This window comes from Muntiacus reevesi, chromosome 12, assembly GCF_963930625.1.
Source record: "Muntiacus reevesi chromosome 12, mMunRee1.1, whole genome shotgun sequence".
Classification (NCBI taxonomy): domain Eukaryota; kingdom Metazoa; phylum Chordata; class Mammalia; order Artiodactyla; family Cervidae; genus Muntiacus; species Muntiacus reevesi.
The window spans coordinates 77,043,478-77,062,132 of NC_089260.1; the positions used below are offsets into that span (position 1 = coordinate 77,043,478).

At 53.7% G+C, this 18,655-nt stretch overlaps 3 protein-coding genes and 1 non-coding gene across 13 annotated transcripts in view; 2 read left to right on the forward strand and 2 right to left on the reverse strand.

The window, feature by feature from the left end:
* Positions 1 to 865: 865 nt before the first annotated feature.
* Positions 866 to 3,842, forward strand: HGH1 (HGH1 homolog). Of its 2 annotated transcripts, none has more exons than XM_065903419.1 (6): positions 866 to 1,549; positions 1,622 to 1,722; positions 1,821 to 1,919; positions 2,119 to 2,210; positions 2,301 to 2,399; positions 2,500 to 3,842. In XM_065903419.1, the coding sequence occupies exons 1-6, from the start codon at positions 987 to 989 to the stop codon at positions 2,662 to 2,664; spliced, it is 1,119 nt and encodes a 372-aa protein (XP_065759491.1). In that variant the 5' UTR covers positions 866 to 986; the 3' UTR covers positions 2,665 to 3,842. The 2 variants fall into 2 exon arrangements, with proteins under 2 accessions (XP_065759491.1, XP_065759490.1); XM_065903418.1 differs by having other exon boundaries at positions 868 to 1,549; positions 2,301 to 2,423; positions 2,500 to 3,841.
* A 30-nt stretch (positions 3,843 to 3,872) lies between these two features.
* Positions 3,873 to 6,640, reverse strand: LOC136144763 (testis-specific serine/threonine-protein kinase 5-like). The gene is made up of 8 exons (XM_065902614.1): positions 6,437 to 6,640; positions 5,960 to 6,067; positions 5,594 to 5,796; positions 5,454 to 5,509; positions 5,034 to 5,166; positions 4,825 to 4,940; positions 4,275 to 4,409; positions 3,873 to 4,195 (listed from the first exon to the last, which is right to left on the reverse strand). The coding sequence occupies exons 1-8, from the start codon at positions 6,638 to 6,640 to the stop codon at positions 3,873 to 3,875; spliced, it is 1,278 nt and encodes a 425-aa protein (XP_065758686.1).
* Positions 6,641 to 13,902: 7,262 nt separating this feature from the next.
* MROH1 (maestro heat like repeat family member 1) overlaps positions 13,903 to 18,655 on the forward strand; it is a 52,580-nt gene continuing 47,827 nt past the window's right edge. For 5 of the 9 annotated variants that reach the window (XM_065903521.1, XM_065903530.1, XM_065903528.1 and 2 more), the window contains exon 1: positions 13,903 to 14,013. The gene's annotated coding sequence lies outside the window, so the exon portion shown is untranslated. Of the gene's footprint in view, positions 14,014 to 14,265; positions 14,358 to 14,563; positions 14,583 to 14,650; positions 14,671 to 18,655 lie in introns of those variants that run through there. The other 4 variants (XM_065903526.1, XM_065903524.1, XM_065903523.1 and 1 more) reach the window with 4 other exon arrangements.
* Positions 16,894 to 17,000, reverse strand: LOC136145340 (U6 spliceosomal RNA). The gene has a single exon (XR_010658776.1). It is a non-coding gene; the product is annotated as a U6 spliceosomal RNA (small nuclear RNA).

The window sequence follows — 18,655 nt, forward strand, 5'->3', positions numbered from 1 at the left end:
ATTAAATGAATTGAGTTTGTAGTTAAAAAAACCTTCCCAGAAAGAAAATTTCAGGCTTCACCGAACATTTACAGAGAAGTAACACTAGGTTTAATTCTCAGGTGGCACAGTGGTAAAGAATCCGGTCTGCTAATGCAGGAGATGAAAGAGACATTGGTTCAATCCCTCGGTCAAGAAGATCCCCTGGAGAAGGAAAGAGCAATTCACTCCAGTATTCTTGCCTGGAAAATTCCATGGACAGAGGAGCCTGGCAGTCCATGGGGTCAACAAAGCATGGGATACAATTGGGCGACTGGCACCTACGCACGCAATGTCAGGTTGACAAACTCTAACGAAAAATTCATAAGGAAAGAATACTTTCTCCAATCCTCCTGAGGCCAGCATTACCCAATACGGGGCGAAGACATCACGAGAAAAGAAAACTACAGACCAATATTCCTCATGCGCAGAGATGCAAAAATTCTAAACAAAACTTCATTAAATTGAATACAACCATAAACAAAAACGAAAATATATATCGTGACCAAACGGAGATTATGTCAGGAATGCACTAGAAAGTCAATCACTGTAACTGATCATGCTTTTCTTCCAGAGCAAACAGATCTCTGCCAATCCCACGAAGGAAGAGAGCCAACGTACGCTATGAGGGGGTGGGCAGGAGCACCCAAAAGGCCGCTGTTAGTCCTCCAGCGACAGTCAAGATCTCCGCGGGTTCGCGCCGGCTTCCGGGCGGTGGCGGCTTCCAATCCCACAATCCCCCGGGCCTCGACATGTCCCCGCCTCTGCGCGCAGGTCCCACCCCTTGGGTAGAGTCATGGCCTCGGATTGGTTACTGCTGCTTCCGCTACCTGGTGGGCGGGGCCGCTGACCACCTGTAGGTTCCCGACTTGGCTGAGGGTGCTTCCCGGAGCTCACCGACGTGCATCCGGGAGGACCGGGCGGGCAGGGTTGCGTCAGCCGATGGCCTAGCTCCCGTAGGGTCGCCCATGTCGGAGACCAGCCCGAAGGCGGAGGCGGCGAAGCTGCTCCCTTTCCTGATGCTCGGGGAGCGGGCTGACCTGCAGGCGGCGGCGGCGCAGCATGTGCTGGCGCTGACTGGCTCGGGGCCCGGCCGCACGCTGCTGGCCGGCCAGGCGGCACTACTGCGGTCGCTGGTCGAGCTGGCGGTGGCCCCTCCTCCCGCCCCAGCCCGAGACGCCGCTCGCGCGCTAGTCAACCTGGCTGCCGACCCCGGCCTACACAAGCCGCTGCTGGAGGCCGAGCCCGGACTGCCTGTCCGCCTGCTGGGCTGCGTGTTGGACCCACAGTGGCCCTGGGCCGAGGAGGCGGCCGCCGTGCTAGCTAACCTCAGCCGCGAGCCGGTGCCGTGCGCTGCGCTGATAGAGGCTCTGGCGGCCGCAGAACCCGGGGAGTCGGGCCTGGAGCGGCTGGTGCGCGCGCTGTGCACTCCGGGCTACAACGCCCGCGCGCCCTTGCACTACTTGGGACCAGTGCTCTCCAACCTCAGCCAATGTCCCGCGACCCGCGCTTTTCTGCTGGACCGCAACAGGTGAAGCTCCGGGCGCTGGCGGGGAGGGGTTGGAAGTGAGCAGGGACGGCACTGAGTGACCCTTCCCTCCAGGTGCGTGGTCCAGCGGCTGCTGCCCCTTACCCAATACCCGGACTCCTCGGTGCGCAGGGGCGGGGTGGTGGGAACACTGCGAAATTGCTGCTTCGAGCACCGTGAGTCGTGGTGGGGATGCTGCCTTATGGGGGAGTGGAGGGAATAGGCTGTTCTCTGGGGCCCCTCTGGACAGGCCTGCATTCCTGTTTCTCCCCAGGACATCATGAATGGTTGCTTGGGCCCGAGGTGGACATTCTCCCCTTCTTGCTACTGCCCCTGGCTGGGCCTGAAGACTTCTCTGAGGAAGAGATGGAGCGTGAGTGGCTAGGGTCGAGCCTCAGGGTTGGTTTAACCGGGGGGGGGGGGGGCGGCAGGAGGAGGTGTCCAGATCAGGGACCTTCTGAAACCTTTCAGCAGGGAGTTGCTGAGCACAGATGAACCTTAAAATGGCAGGGTCCTGCCTAGTGGCCCAGGGGCCAGCATGGAGACCCATTGACTCACAAATTCACTCCTAGGGCTGCCTGTTGATCTACAGTACCTGCCACCAGAGAAGCAGCGAGAGCCTGACGCTGACATCCGCAAGATGCTTATTGAGACCATCATGCTGGTGAGCACGGGTCCTGCTCCATTAATGCCACCCCTCCACACACACACACATTAGCACACTGACGCCTGGGTACTCTCTGCCCTCTTCCAGCTGACAGCCACAGCACCTGGTCGGAAGCAGGTGAGGGACCAGGGAGCCTACTTGATCCTGCGAGAGCTGCACAGCTGGGAGCCTGAGCCTGATGTGCAGGTGACTTGTGAGAAACTCATCCAGGTGGGTGCAGGGTTGGGGGAGGGGTAGGCGTCCAGGGTATGCCAGCCAGCTCCTCACGTGCCTCCCCTGCTGGCAGGTACTTATTGGGGACGAGCCAGAGCGAGGCCTGGAGAACCTGCTGGAGGTGCAGGTGCCAGAGGAGGTTGAGCGGCAGTTGCAGCAGCAGGATCACCAGGAGCGGGAGCAGCAGGAGCTGGAGCTGGACCCAGGGCCACAAGCAGAGGAAGCTGCACCCACGTGAGGCCCCTGAGGCCTGCCAGCATCTCCGGGCCCACTTCTGTTTGAAGTCCGTCCAGGCCTCCCAGACCAGGCCTGCCTGCTGTCCCCTGCTCTGAGAGTGTATCTGGCTGGGAAGTAGAGCTGCCCTTAAGCTCCAGGTCTTTGCTGAGGATTGAGGGCACCTCCATGTGCCCTGTTGCTTCCAATAAGAATGCTGGCTGCTCAGAGGAGAACTGTTCAGCCAAGGCTGGTCCAGACCTCTGACTCGCTCAGGTGTCTCCAGGCAGAGGGCTGGCAGGGCTGGACAGAAAAACACTGCAGACCTGAGGGGCCAGCTAGAGCTTCCCAACGAGTCTCAGGGGTGCTCTAGGGGTCTGGATGCTTGCAGTGGCCCTTGCCAGTTCCACCCCAGGTCCCTCCACCCTGGGGGCCCTCGGCTGGCCCTGCCTGAGACCCAGCCTCACAGGGCTGACCTGTTGAGAGTTTCACCAGCCACAGCCTGTCAGGGTCTCCCAGGGCTGCATCCCCTGGCCTGTCCTTGGGGCGCTTGCTGGTGCTGCCTCCTCTTCACTCTCAGCACCTTCCCTGTGCCCAGACCCAGCCCTCAGGCCTTTGAGAGCACTGCAAGTGCTGCTTCCCAGTCCTGGACTGACCTGATGCTCCCACCTTCCCTGTCTAGTTAGGCCTTCTCCCTGCTCAATTCCCCTGAGCCTCAGCCCCCCAGATCCCACGCCCACCAAGCTAATAAGCCTTGCCCTTAGCCCAAGTCTTCCCCTAGACCACGCTCTGCCCCTTTGGAGCCCCTTGGCTCCATTTGGTACCTTCAAGTCCACAGCCCCAAGCCCAGCAGGCTGTCCCTCACCCCACTGTGTTTCCTTCCCGGGCCTCCCACCAAACCTAGTGCCATCTTCTGCCCCAGATCCCTGTTTCCCCGCCCTTCCAGGCTTCTCTCCACAGAGCACCCCCACCACCCCCAACCCCCACCCAGTGTCCTCAGTCCTGGTACTACCTCCAGAGCTGGGGCCAGCTCTACTGGAGCTCAGATCAAAGCCAAGTTCTTCGTGGGTATCAGGTGTTTGTATTCCTCTTGTGTGGTCCCCTCTTCATTCTTCCTCCCCCCAATTAAATTAAAGCTCTGGCCTGAAGGTATGTGGACTGTTTTCCAGATGCCCCAGCATCCCTCTTCCTGCATTGAGAAGTCCACACCCTTGGCCCTAGAGAATAAATGCTTTATCTGGCCTCGCCCCTGCCCTCCTGCCCACTAACCAGGTAGTGCCCAAGCACGCTCCGGATGGAGCATAGCAATGGTGGATGCCTGGAGCGACCCACCCTGTGACCGGCCGACTCCACGCTCCAGAGCTCAAGCCTGGCAGAGTCTGCACCTCGTCTCAGGCAAACCCCTGGGGGCTCAGGCACTAGACCAGAGATACTCTCATGAGAGGTGCCCTGTAGCTGGGGTCGCCACAGTTGCAGGAGCAACCTTGGGGGATCGGAGTCCGCGTTGGTCTCCACATTGTCCGGGGACGTTCGGAGCTGGGGCTTCTCGGCTTTTTCTGCAACAGATCGCAGTGGGAGGGTCAGAAGGGGCACTGAGGAGCCTCCCACCTACCCACCCAGGTAGGCCTGCCACACCTGGTATAGCACTGGGCGTGATGCAGAAGAGCGCATGTGCAGGGGGCAGCATCCAGTGGTGGGTGGCCACCTGCTGCAGGCCCAGGCGAGCTCGCGGGCGCAGCTGGAGCAAGCCTCGGATCAGGTCCTGGCACTCTGCGGGTGAGGACTCAAGGCTGCAGCCTCACGTGGGAGTGGCCCCCTCCCACCACCTCTCATGCCCCCAAGCCCACGGCCCTCACAGCCAACGATACTGGCCACTTGGTGGGGTGGCCCCATGGAGTCTTCCCAAACGGCTAGAGGGTGTCTGTGTTTCGCACGTGGGCGGACAGGCAGAGAGAGGTGAGGCAGCCTGACCTAGGGCTAGTGCAGGGTTCAAGCTTAACGGGGCCACCAACCCCAGTTTCCCCTGTCACCACAGTCCATCTCCCAGCCTGAGCCGGGGAAGAGGCCAGGTCAGCATTACCTATGCCACGGCGTGTGTGGCCCTTCTCTGGACCTAGGTCTCTCTTGCTGCCCCCTCTCCAGGCACGGCTAGGACTTGGGAGGGACACGTGGTGGAGGTACTCACCTGGGGACAGGCCTGGCCGGAAGGCGGGGCCGCGGCGCATCAGGTAGAGCATTCGGTGGGGCTGGCGCTCCTTGAAGGGCAGCTTCCCAGTCACCATGGCGTAGAGGATGACACCTCTGGGGGCATGGGCTTCTTAGGGACCGCCCCTCCTCCCCTGCCCCCGCCCCTTCACCCCCCCAGGGTCCTGGAGCCCCTGGGGTGGTGCTCACAGGCTCCACAGGTCAGCCTGCTCCCCGTTGTACTTCTTGCTCATGAGGATCTCTGGGGCTGTGTAGGCCACAGAGCCGCAGAAGGTGCTCAGCAATGTGTTCTTGAACCCGGACTGATGGGCAAAGCCAAAGTCTGCAAGGGACATGCAGGGAGGGTGGGGCGGGTTGTTAGAGGGCTCCTGAGGGGGCTGTGGGTGACTGCAAGTGTGGCTGTGGGCAACTGTTGGGTGCAGGCCTCATCGGAGGCTTGAAGGACAAGGCAGACTGGGGTCAGAAGTCTGGAGCAAACCAGTGTAGAGGCTGGAGCCCTGGGCTTGAGCCCCAGCAAGACTGGGGTATGGGCGACCCACGGAAGTTGAAGAAGGTGATCAGAGCTGGCCCAGGCTGGGAGCCTGGTTGGGGGCTGGGCCGCAGGCTCACCACTCAACTTTACGCAGCCTCTGTCATCTAGCAGGATGTTCTCACACTTCAAGTCCCTGCGTGGGGAAGGGGAGGCGGGGCTGGACCTGGGCTCAGGCAGGTCTCCACGCGCTGGGCAGCGGGCTGGGTGGCACCCTCACCGGTGCACGATGCCTGAGTTGTGGCAGTGTGCCATGGCACTGACCAGCTGCCACAACAGCCTGCGGGCCTCCTCCTCCTCCAGTCCCGGGCAGCGGCGGTGAGCGGACACGGCGTTGATGTGCTCCAGCAGGTCGCCTCGGGCCGCCAGCTCCAGCACCAAGTAGGTGCGCCGGCTATTCTCGAAGGTCTCATACAGCTGCACCTGCCGGGCCCCGCCCCCCTGCGGTCACCCCCAACCAGGGCCCCCGGGGTGCAAGGGGCTGGGGTCTCGGGATGGGGCCGGCTCGAGCATAAGGGTCCCAGGATGGGAAGGGGCAGGCCTGGGGTAGGTATGAAGGGCCAGGCTGCCTGGGGTCTCTGCCCACCACGTTCAGGTGCTTGTAGGTAGCATTGAGTGATGAAATCTCACGGGGCAGGAACTTGCAGGAGAACTCCACAGGGGCCTCCGCGGTGGAGACGATCTTGATAGCCACCTGCAGGTGTGGAGGGTGGCCACTGCAAAAACCACAACCCCCCTGGGGACAGGATGTGATAGAACAGGCCCCGTGGCCTTTGTGCATGTGGCCGAAGTTGACCAGGGCAAGGTTCGATGAGCAGCAGCCTTGCGAGGCATCGCTGACCTTCCCCCTCATCCTGTCCTGGTCACTTATGTGTTCAAGGGGTCCAGGAACTGGGAGGGATCAGACTGCCAGAAACTGGGCCTTCTGGAAGATGCGGGACTAGGAGGAAGCCAGGGCACCTGGGAGATGCCTGGGTGGAGTTAGGACAGGGGTCACTGGGGCTGGGCTGGAGGGTGGACCATGGAGCCCCCACCCCATGAGGAGTAGGCGAGCCTGCCTCACCATGGAGTGGCGCTTGCCCCGCAGGTCAGAGGCCAGCTTGGAGTTGTGCTGCATGCGCTCCTGCGTGGCGTAGGCCAGGTAGACTTTGGAGAAGGCCCCAGAGCCAATCTTCTTGAAGGACAGCAGGTAGCCATTGTCCCTGCATTCATGCACCTGCTCCAGAAAGGCTCTCTGGTCCAACTTCTGCCTGCCAGCAGCCTTCATAAAAATCAGGGCTCTGTGGGAGAGCTGGGGCTATCCAGCATCCCGCAGGGCTGTGGGGAGGGGCTCTGGGAGGTTCAGCTGAGGCCTGACTTGTGTTAGAGGGATGGGGGTGATGGGTTGTAGACGGAGCAATGTGCTGTGGAGCGATGGGGTGATGGACTGCAGGAGGCCAGCTGAGGCCTGCAGGCCCTCAAGGCTGCAGCCAAGTTTCTGAAGCCTCTCTGGGACAGGAGCAGAGATGGGAAGGGAGGCTAACACAGCCACACACCCATGGACTGGCACGGGGTTGGACAGGCTCTGGGAAAGCAGGGGCACATTCTAGAATGGAAGGTTCTAGAGCTGTGCCTGCATTGTGCCCTCAAAGGGGTGTCGTCCTATTCCCCAGGTGTTGCTTGCCTGAGAACATCTTGCTGGAACCAGCCCTGCCCTGTGTGAGGCCCACTCCATGGGGTGAGAACCCCAAGGCCCACAAACAGCCTTTTTTTGGTTTTGGCTATGCTGCACGGCATGGGGGACCCTAGTTCTCTAACCAGGAACTGAACTCAGACCCAGTAGTGAAAGCACAAGTCCTAACCACTGGACCGCCAGGGAATTCCCGAAGCCACCCGACCTTCCTCTGCTGAGGCCTGCTGCAGGAGGCCATTCCCCCAGAGCGCTCTACACACTTGATGACATATCCCCAAGCAAATGAAAAGCCCCGGCCCACCTCAAAGAGGTGAGCCAGCATGCCTCTCCCTTCTCCCGGCCCCTGCAGTACTCTGTGAGCGCTGTTACTTGGGGAGGAGCTGTGTTGCCTGCTGCCTGCAGGCGCTGTTCGAAGCTGCAACCACCACCTCCCACAATCCTGCTTCTGTGCACACCAAGGTGCCTGTCCCATGGTAGGCAGTCCACACCCAGGATTTCAAATGTGAACATCACCGAGTGACGCCCCCTTTACAGACGAAACAAGTAAGGGCCAAGTTCATGGTCTCTCTTCTGTGGGCTGGACAGCATAGTGTCTGTGGACCAGATTTGTCCCCACGGGATCCGTGGTGCATGCAGTACTCCCTCCGCAGGGAATACCTTGGAAAGCCTGGAAGTGAACTGTGGAGACATTTTCTCCTCCCTGTTGGACTGTGGGTCACTTGAGGACAAGGCTTGTGTCTGATATTCCCTGGCTCAACCACAGCCCTTGTCTGGCAAATTGCCTAGAGGATAGAAAATATGGACAGATCAGCTGGTTTGTTGCTCCATGGGAGTTAGGAAGAGAGAAACTGGGTATTTCAAGGGGAGAGAATTTAACTTGTGATGGTTATGAAGGTGTTACATGGGCTGGAGATGCGGGGAGCCTACACCGCCTCCCTGGCTCCCCCTCATTGAAGAACACAACTGGAATCCAGTGACTGTTGCTCAGATAGGTGACAGGCAGGGTCCCGAGTGCTCCCCGGCTCTGCTCACCCTCCTCTTTCTCTGCACCCAGGGTCATCCATCTATCTCAGAGCATTGCTGAGCACCCCCCTGTGCTGGACTTGCTGCCAAGCCCTCGGGAGCCAGTCACAGGCACAGGCCTCTCTCACAGAGCTTACTGTTACAGAAGAGAGACTGCCCTTAATACTCTTTTTTTGAGGAGGCGGGACCTCGCGGCATGCAGGGTGTTAGTTCCCCAACCAGGGATAGAATTTACACCCCCTGCAGTGGAAACAGTCTTAATCACTGGATGCCCACCCAGGGAAGTCCCTGACCTTAATAATTTAATAAAAGTTGAATGATGCTGTGATCTGTGCCAGGGCAGCGTGTGTGCATGCTTGGGAGTGAAAAAGTTCAGCTGAGCTTGGGGAGGTCAGGACCAGTGGGGTGTCCTGGACCCTGGCCATGGGGGACATCGAACGGAGAGTGAGCCTTCCAGGTATAAGCCTCCCTCTGGCAACTTCCATGGGCTCTGAATAACCACCTCCCTTCCTGCCTATGCAGTACCTGAGGGGTGGGAGCTCTTTCTTGGGGGCCAGGCCCCATCTGCGGATCAGCACGCTGTATCAGCCGTCTATAAGAGTTCTGTCCCGCTCTCTCCATTCTATCCTTAAGACAGAAGCAGGCTGCAGCCCTTCTCTCTGTGAAAAAACAATTCCCACATCCCTGCTGTACTGTCCAGTGGCCAACCTGCCCGCATGTTTAAACTGAGGCCACTTTGCCTCCTCACACCCCTGCCCACAGATCCCTGCCGACCCAGTGAGATGCAGACAAGTTGTTTATGCCGTGGATGTACTGTTGCTGACTGGCCCTTTCTTCTCCAATCGCTTTTCCTTTCCTGAGCTTCTGGAACATAACTTGCTCCTTTCATTTTGGTCTGTGGGCACATCCAGGTGATTTCAGCTTCCCGGGCTCTGTGGGGGCCAGTGTGTCTGTCCAGAACCTGGGCTCCTCTCCCAGCTTCTCTCTTTCTCAGCCCCCAGCTGCAATTCTTCACAGCACTTTGTGCAACTTATGAATCATTGACTTGCTTGTTCTCTGTCTCCCTCTCCAGATCCCAAGTTCCCAAATGCATATACTTGCTTTTTTTTAATTTCAATCTTTTATTAAAGACTAATAAAGGATCTTTTATTTTTTTAATGTTTTATATTTTATTGAAGTATAGTTAATTTACAATGTTGTATTCGTTTCTGGTGTATAGCACTGTGATTAGTTATACATATATATTTATATTCTTTTCCATTACAGTTTATTAAAGCATATTGAATATAGTTTCCTGTGCTATACAGTAGGATCTTGCTGCTTATTCACTCTATATGCAATAGTTCGCATCTGTTAATCCTAAACGCCCACTCAACCCCTCCCCTTTGGCAGCCTCATGTCTGTTCTCTATGTCTGTGACTTTGTTTCTGTTTCATAAATAAGTTCATTTATGTCATATCTTAGGTTCCACATATAGTGATATCATATGGTATTTATGACTTACTTTCTGGCTATCTTTCTGACTTATTTCACTTAGTATAGTAATCTCTAGGTCCATCCATGTTACTGCAAATTATGTTATTTCATTCTTTTTTATTGCTCAGTAGTATTCCATTGTACGTATGTACCACATCTTTATCCATTCATCTGTCAATGGATATTTATACTGTTTCCATGTACTGGCTATTGTAAATAGTCCTGGGGTACATGTATCTTTTCAAATTATACTTTTCTCCAGATATATGCCTTAGAATGGGACTGCTGGATCATACAACTCTATTTTTAGTTTTCTGAGGAACCCCTTACTGTTTTCCATACTGGCTGCACCAATTTACATTCCCACTAACAGTGGAGGAGAGTTCCCTTTTCTCCACACCCTCTCCAGCATTTGTTATTTGTAGACTTTTTTAAAAAATTTATTCATTTGGCTGACTTGGGTCTTGGTTGCAGTATGTGGGATCTTCACTGTGGGCTCTGTAACTCTGCAGCATGTGGGATCTTAGTTCCCCAACCTGGGACTGAACCCGTGTTTCTTGTGTTGCAAGGCAGGTCTTTAACCACTTGACCACCAGGGAAGTTCCTAGAGTTTTTAGTGATGGCTATCCTGAGTGGTGTGATACCTTATTGAAGTTTTGATTTGCATTTCTTGGGCTTCCCTGGTAGCTCAGATGGTAAAGCGTCTGCCCACAGTGCGGAAGACCCGGGTTTGATTCCTGGGTTGGGAAGATCCCCTGGAGAAGGAAATGGCAATCAAGCCTGGTAGGCTACAGTCCATGGGTCGCAAAGAGTCAGACATGACTGAGCGACTTCACTTTCACTTTTCTTTCAATAATTAGTGATGTTGAGCATCTTTTCATGTGCCTATTGGCCATCTGCATATCTTCTTTGGAGAAATGTCTGTTTAGGTCTTCTGCCCATGTTTTTTCCCCAGACTTTAAACTTTTTATTTTGTACTAGTGTATAGCCAATTAACGTTGTGATAGTTTCAGGTGTACTCTGCATATAAGTTAAGTAAGCAGAGTGACAATATACAGTCTTGACATACTCCTTTCCCAATTTGGAACCAGTCTGTTGTTTCATGTCCAGTTCTAACTGTTGCTTCTTGACCTGCATACAGATTTCTCAGGAGGCAGGTCAGGTGGTCTGGTATTCCCATCTCTTTCAGAATTTTCCACAGTTTGTTGTGATCCACATAGCCAAAGGCCTTGGTATAGTCAATAAAGCAGAAGTAGATGTATTTCTGGAACTCTCTTGCTTTTTCGATGATCCTATGAATTTTGGCAATTTGATCTCTGGTTCCTCTGCCTTTTCTAAATCTAGCTTGAATATCTGGAAGTTCACAGTTCACGTAGTGTTGAAGCCTAGCTTGGAGAATTCTGAGCATTAATTTGCTAGCGTGTGAGATGAGTACAATTGTGCGGTAGTTTGAACATTCTTTGGCATTGCCTGTCTTTGGGACTGGAATGAAAACTGACCTTTTCCAGTGCTGTGGCTACTGCTGTGTTTTCCAAGTTTGCTGGCATATTGAGCACAGCTCTTTCTCAGCATCATCTTTGAGGATTTGAAATAGCTCAACTGGAATTCCATCACCTCCACTAGCTTTGCTCGTAGTGATGCTTCCTAAGGCCCACTTGACTTCACATTCTAGGATGTCTGGCTCTAGGTGAGTGATCACACCATTGTGGTTATCTGGGTCATGAAGATCTTTTTTTGTATGGTTCTTCTGTGTATTCTTGCCACCTCTTCTTAATATCATGTGAAATGCCGGGCTGGACTAAGCACAAGATTGCTTAGTCCACTGGAATCAAGATTGCCGGGAGAAATATCAATAACCTCAAATATGTAGTTGACATCACCCTCATGGCCGAAAGCGAAGAACTAAAGAGTCTTTTGGTGAAAATGAAAGAGGAGAGTGAAAAAGTTGGCTTAAAACTTAACATTCAGAAAACTAAGATCATGGCATCCAGTCCCATCACTTCATGGCAAACAGATGGGGAAACAATGGAAACAGTGAGAGACTTTCATTTGGGGGGGCTCCAAAATCACTGCAGATGGTGACTGCAGCCATGAAATTAAAAGACGCTTGCTCCTTGGAAGAAATGCTATGACCAACCTAGACAGCATATTAAAAAGCAGAGACATTACTTTGCCGACAAAGGCCAGTCTAGTCAAAGCTATGGTTTTTCCAGTAGTAATGTATGGATGTAAGAGTTGGACTATAAAGAAAGCTGAGCACTGAAGAATCGATGCTTCTGAACTGTGGTGTTGGAGAAGATTGTTGAGAGTCCCTTGGACTGCAAGCAGATCTAAACAGTCCATTGTAAAAGAAATCAGTCCTGAATATGCATTGGAAGGACTGATGCTGAAGCTAAAACTCCAATACCTGGGCCACCTGATGGGAAGAACTGACTCCTTGGAAAAGACCCTGATGCTGGGAAAGATTGAAGGCAGGCGGAGAAGGGGGCAACAGAGGATGAGATGTTTGGATGGCATCACCGACTCAATGGACATGAATTTGAGCAAGCTCCAGGAGTTGGTGATGGACAAGGAAGCCTGGCGTGCTGCAGTCCATGGGGTCACAAAGAGCCAGACATGACTGAGTGGCTGAAATGAACTGAGTTTCAGGTGACCAGAGAAGGAGACTCAGCCAGATACATACATTGTCCCCCAAATCCACCTTCCATGCAGGCTGACATATAATATTGAGCAAAGTTCCATGTGCTATACAATAGGTTCTTGTTGGTTATCCATTTTAAATATAGCAGTGTATACATGACCTTCCCAAAATCCCTAACTCTCCCTTCCCCGCTGGCAACCATAAGTTTGTTTTCTAAGTCTATGAGTCTCTTTCTGTTTTATAAGTTCATTTGTATCATTTCTTCTTAGATTCCACACATAAGGGATGTCATACAATATTTCTCCTTCTCTGTCTGACTTACTTCACTCAGTATGACACTCTCTAGATCCATCCATGTTGCTGCAAATGGCATGATTTCATTCTTTTTAATGGTTGAGTAATATTCCACTGTATATATGTACCATATCTTCTTTTTCCATTCCCTCTCGATGGATATTTAGGTTGCGTCCATGTCTTGGTTATTGTAAACAGTGCTGCAATAAACACTAAAATATCCTTTTAGGTCATGTTTCTCTCCAGATATATGTTCAGGAGTGGGATTGCAGGGTCATATGGTAGCTCTAGTTTTAGTTTTTAAAGGAACCTCCATACTGTTCTCCATAGTGCCTTTGCCCATTTATATACATATATATATATACTGTGTGTGTATATATACACACACACACACACACATTAAGTTCTACGACCTGTTTGTGTATTTTGGAAATAAAACTCTTGTTGGTCACATCATTTTCAAGTATTTTCTCCCATTCTTTAGGTTGTCACTTTGTTTCGTTTATGGTTTCCTTTGCTGTGCAAAACCTTGTGAGTTTGATTCAGTCCCATTTGTCTAGTTTTGATTTTACTTCTAGTGCCTCAGAAGAGTGGCCTAAGAAAACATTGGTACCACTTAGATCTGAGAACCTTTTCCCTGTGCTCTGCTCTGGTTTTATCCGTGCCTTCACATTTTGATTCCCAGGGTCTATTGGCAGACGAGATGTGTGCCTCGTGTGTGCAGGTGTGTACCTGTGTGTAGAGGGGCCTGTGGCCCTGGGCTCTCTGGGGTATTTGTTGGGTGTTCATGTGTGAGAGATATAGGGCATGACAACTCCTGTGTGTGTCCAGGTCTAGCCCACCTGGCGTGTGTACCTGGACAGGTATGTGTTTGCAAAGGGACTGGCTTGGGTACATTGGTGCCCCAGGTATCTCAGGGTATGTGGGTCTGTGTCTGCGTGACGGATCACCGTGCTGAGTCGGGCGGGGTCACAGAGGAGTGGCAAGCGGGCCCGGTCCCTCACCTACACAATAACCTGCCGCACCCCTTGAGGCCCATAGGGCGGCCAGACTGGCGCCCAACAGTCAGATGTGGTCACAAGGCGGCCGGGGGCGGTGCCGAGCGCGAGGCGGAATTTGCGCACTCCTGCTCTCTTGGGTTCGGGGCGGGAGGGGGGGGGGTGCGGGAGAGAGAGAGACTGAGTGAGACAGAGAGAGAGACATGCTCTCTCGACCAATGAGCGCAGAGATCGCTTGGGGGCGGGGCCAAGGAGGGAGAGAGAGAGAGAGAGAGAGAGAGAGAGAGAGAGAGAGAGAGAGAGAGAGAGAGAGAGAGAGAGAGAGAGAGAGAGAGAGAGAGAGAGAGAGAGAGAGAGAGAGACAGAGAGACATGCTCTCTCGACCAATGAGCGCAGAGATCGCTTGGCGGCGGGGTCAAGTTACCGCGCGCCGGGCCGCGGTTGGCAGGGGGCGGGCTCGTCTTGTGGTCCCGCCCACTCCGGTCAGCGGCTGCCGGGAGGGCGGCGCCCCGGCTACGGCTGCGGCGGCTCCTCAGGTAAAGGGCGGACAGGTCCTGGGGGTTAGGGCCGGCCGCGGTCACTCGGGGAAGTGCCCCTCGGGGAAGCCTAGGCCGCAGAACTTCGGGTCGCCCCCTTGGCCAGGCCGCCGCGGGAAACCGAGTCAGGGGGCGCCTCTCCAAGGTCACCAGGCGAGCGCAGGGACGGTCCCGGGCTTCGCGGGGCCGAGCCCGCCCTCTTCCCTGGGCTCAGGTGCGCCCAGCCCCGCGCGGAGCCAGATTTGCCGCGTCACAACCCGGAAGAGCGGCCTGGGAGCCCAGCCGCTCACTTTCTTCCTCGCCCAGCGTGCGGAGCGCGTTCTCCGTGCCCGGCCCCTCCCAAGGTGGGACTCGGGGTGCTTGGCCCCCGTGCCTGGCCCCGCCCTGAGGGGCGATCAGTTTGTCACTTTTCGGAGGCCTGTGGTCCACCTCCTTGCTTCCCCAGGGGAAGAACGGGGGTCCTCTGTGGGAAACTCAAATTAAAACCGAGGGTCCCAAAGCGCGGGGACCATTGTATTCTTTCTGCTTTCTCTTTAGCGTGAGAGGAGGAGGCGATCCAGAGCCGGGACGTAATGTGTTCTCAGTCCTGAGGGTTACTGGTCTTGCCCTGTAGGCGTGAAGCTGGAGAGGCTGCGGGAAGTTCCGCTCTAAATCCGGGTGAGAGCTCAGAGGTGCTCGGCCACGGCTGGCCACCAGTCCCTGGACTCTTAGGCCCAATTTTGGGTTCCGGTTTTCTGTAGCGCCAACTGAGCTGCGGTGCAACCCTAGGGCCTGATAAGAGGGCTCTGTGGGCATGCCGGTTCTCATCCGCACACTTTACAGAGGTGCCCCTTTGCCAGTCCAGCGGGGCAGGGGAGGGGCGGACTGGAAAGCTCAAGGGCGATGAGGCACAAAGGGTTGTAGGGGGCAGAGGGGACTGTTGTGGCACTGTTAGCTGGAGTGGCTGTCTGCTGCGGGGCCAGGCGGGGTTGGGGTGGAGGCTGGCTTGAGGGGACCACTTTGGAAAGGGAGGTGGTAGAGGTGAAGAAGGTGAGTCACTGTAGGGTGTGGGGACGGAGTTGGAGGAACAGGAAGGGGTGATGCTGCTTCTGACCTGAGAGCTAAGAGCATGATGACACAGAAGAGGCAAGTGAGGTGTGGGTCAGGGAGGGGTCAGGTGACAGTGGTGTTGGAGCTGTTGGGTTTGTGGCGATGATGGTCCAGGTGGAGATGGCCAGCAGGCCCTGGGCCCCAGGAGACCTATGTGGGTATCATCTGGTGGGACACTTGAGTGGTGCAGGATTGTGATGTGGTCACCCCTTTGATCCTGACAACCAGAGAGCCTGGGAATGCGAGTGTCAACAGGGCTTTTGGCCGCCACGACTCAAGTGAGCACGCGCCTCAGGTCTCTCTTTGTTGCCAGAGTGGAATGACAAAGTTGAGCTGTTTTGGTTACCTTGAAATCAATGTCCAGGCTGATGTGGGTTGTTGTTGGTGCATCTTACTCCACCGCGACTGCCTGCTGAGGGCCCCCGTAGATCAGAGGTGGAACCCTGGGGTGCTTGCTTGCTCCCTGGAGCTCATAGCTGCTGCCTATGCCTAGAGGCAGGTATCTGTGCTTAGTTCAGACCCAGGGTCCATCGAGGCACCAGTGAGCAGCCCAGATTGCGTGAGCCCTTTCTTGGAGCCGAGTTACTTGACCTTCTTGAGGCAGGCACTCCAGGAGAGTCCCTGCTATTGTTCAAGGAATGATGGTTGCTGGGCGTCTTGAGACGTGTGCTTTCCTCACGGAGCCGGAGGGCCATCCACTTCTGTGGGGTGACACCGCTGGTGTGGCTTACATTGAGAATCAGTGCTCTCCAGGAGCTGTGAACAGTGAGCTGTGGACTGTGGACTGTGTCATCTGCCCCGGTTCTTGTTGGTGACTGGAAGTTGGTTCCTGCTCTAGCTCCTGTGCTGGGAGGGAAAGACCCTGGGCCTGGTGGGGCGATCTTGTGATCCCCCCTGGGCCTCCTGACTTCCTAGTCTCCCCTCACACACCTACCTCCAGTTCCTGTTGCCTCTGGGCTGGGAGGTATGTGACCCTCCTTGGTCTCCCACACCCTATTCTGAGCCCCATCCAGCTCAGTGAAGTGGTCCTGTACCACTGTTAGGTTTGTCAGCCCGTGTGGCAGTCGAAATACAAGTAGGCGTTTTTCAGGCCAGGGGCTCTATGGGCAGGGGCAGTACTTGGTGGGCATTAACTAAATGTCATTGACTCAATGCTGACTGCTGGTGAGCATGGGGGAGGGGGCAGCTGCTTCCTCACTGGCTCACCGTGTGTCCAGTGCAGGGAGGGAAGGCTCTGATGGCTCTGCCCTGTGCCATTTGCCAGGAGCATCAGGGTGGGCAGGTGGGCAGGTGTGGAGGGGAGTGTGGGAGCCAGTCCTGGTGGAGTCCCGCCCCACCACTGACCAGCTGCTCACAGTGTGCCCCTCTTGGACCTACTTGGCCATGCAGATTGAGGAGATGGTGCCTCTAAGGTGCTTCCCATGGGAGGCAGGGGACATCCTGGGCCCTCCCCTGTCTGTGTGCCCCCTTCTTCTGTGTCGGTTTCACCTGGCTTTGCCATCAGCACTGTGCTCACAGGTCAGTCAGCTCCACAGACCTCCTGGCCTGGGGCAGGGGCCGCAGGTGGAGACCTTCGAAACCAGTCAAGTCCAGGTAATCTGTACTTACCTGGCTACCACTTTTTTCCAGTGCTTGTTTTTTCAAATCTAACCAGATCCCTGATTGACATGTGTTTTGTGTTTTGTTTTGTTTTGTTTTGTTTGCCAGGAAAATCTGACTTTTTATTTCTTAAATACTGTGAAGGAAGGGGTGGGGGGGAAATGGTCCCCTGATGATGGAGGGCCATGGAGCAAAAATATGGAACGCTTCACAAATTTGCATGTCATCCTTGTGCAGAGGCCATGCTAATCTTCTCTGTATCGTTCCAATTTTAGTATATGTGCTGCCGAAGTGAGCACGACATATGTGTTTTTTATGACACTGTAGGCTTCTGTAGATGGGTATTGAAAGGTGGACGATCCCATCACAGAGTGCGACCATTCAGGCTTGTAGGAAACACTCCACAGGCTCTGCTGGCTGTCCCCACCTATGTGTGGCCACTGCAGGCCGCGCTACCCGACCCTCAGTCCTGCGGGGCAGTGGGGGAGAGTGGTGGTGCACGGGAAGCGGAGTCCCAGGCTGCTGGTCTTCCTGTGCCGCCTGTCTTCCTGTTTGTCTTGTTGATGTGTGTGCACTTCTGTGCATGTTAATGTTAGACAGATTAGGCTCTTGTCATACCTATAATGAATGATTTGACCCATTTTGTCTTTCATTTACTTTATGCTCTATTGAGGATGGGGTGAGGTCTGAGAGTGTACGATTGTGGGCATAGGTGTATGTATGGATGTGATCTTGAGTTTATGTATGCTTCTGATTTTTAGAAATTGAAAAATTTCATATAATAGTCCAACTGAAAGCTTTCATTAAGGTGTGTGGAGTTTTGTGTCTGGCTGAGAAAGCCCTTCCCTACTCTAAGACTCTAAGACATGTCCTTTTATTTTCTACTTAGGATTACATTTACTTTTTACATATGATGCTTATATCCATCTAACACTTATTTTGGGGTAAGGAAAGATGTAGGGAAAACTAATTTTTTCCCCTGAGTGCCTACCAAGCTGTTCCTACACTATTTGTTGGCTAATGTCATTATTATTTAAATTTTTCCCTTTTTATTCCTTATTGGTGTTTATTTCTGGACTCTCCGTACAGTTCTGTTGATTTGTGAGCCTCTTATAACAAAGGCATAGTTTTAATTATAGCAGCATTTTAGTACATTTTAACATAACATAAAATGGACTGGAATGGGAAAATTTAATTCAGATGACCATTATATATACTACTGGGCAAGAATCCCTTCAAAGAAATGGAGTAGCCCTCATAGTCAACAAAAGAGTCCAAAATGCAGTACTTGGGTGCAATCTCAAAAATGACAGAATGATGTCTGTTCCTTTTCAAGGCAAACCATTCAGTATCACAGTAATCCAAGTCTATGATCCAGCCACTAATGTCCAAGAAGCTGAAGTTGAATGGTTCTATGAAGACCTACAAGAACCTTCTAAAGCACCCAAAAAAGATGTCCTTTTCATCATAGGGGACTGGAATGCAAAAGTAGGAAGTCAAGAGATGCCTGGAGTAACAGGCAAATTTGGCCTTGGAGTACAAAATGAAGCAGGGCGAAGGCTAACAGAGTTTTGCCAAGAGAACACACTGGTCATAGCAAACACCCTCTCCCAACAATACAAGAGATGACTCTACACATGGACATCACCAGATGGTCAATACTGAAATCAGGTTGATTATATTCTTTGTAGCCAAAGATGGAGAAGCTCTATACAGTCAGCAAAAACAAGACTGGGAGCTGACTGGTTTTGCTGACTGTGGCTCGGATCATGAACTACTTGTCGCAAAATTCACTAGACCATTCAGATATGACTTAAATCAAATGCCTTACGGTTGATTATACAGTGAAATTCAGAAAGATTCAAGGGATTAGATCTGATAGAGTGCCTGAAGAACTGTGGATGGAGGTTCATGATATTGTACAGAGGCAGGGATCAAGACCATTCCCAAAAAA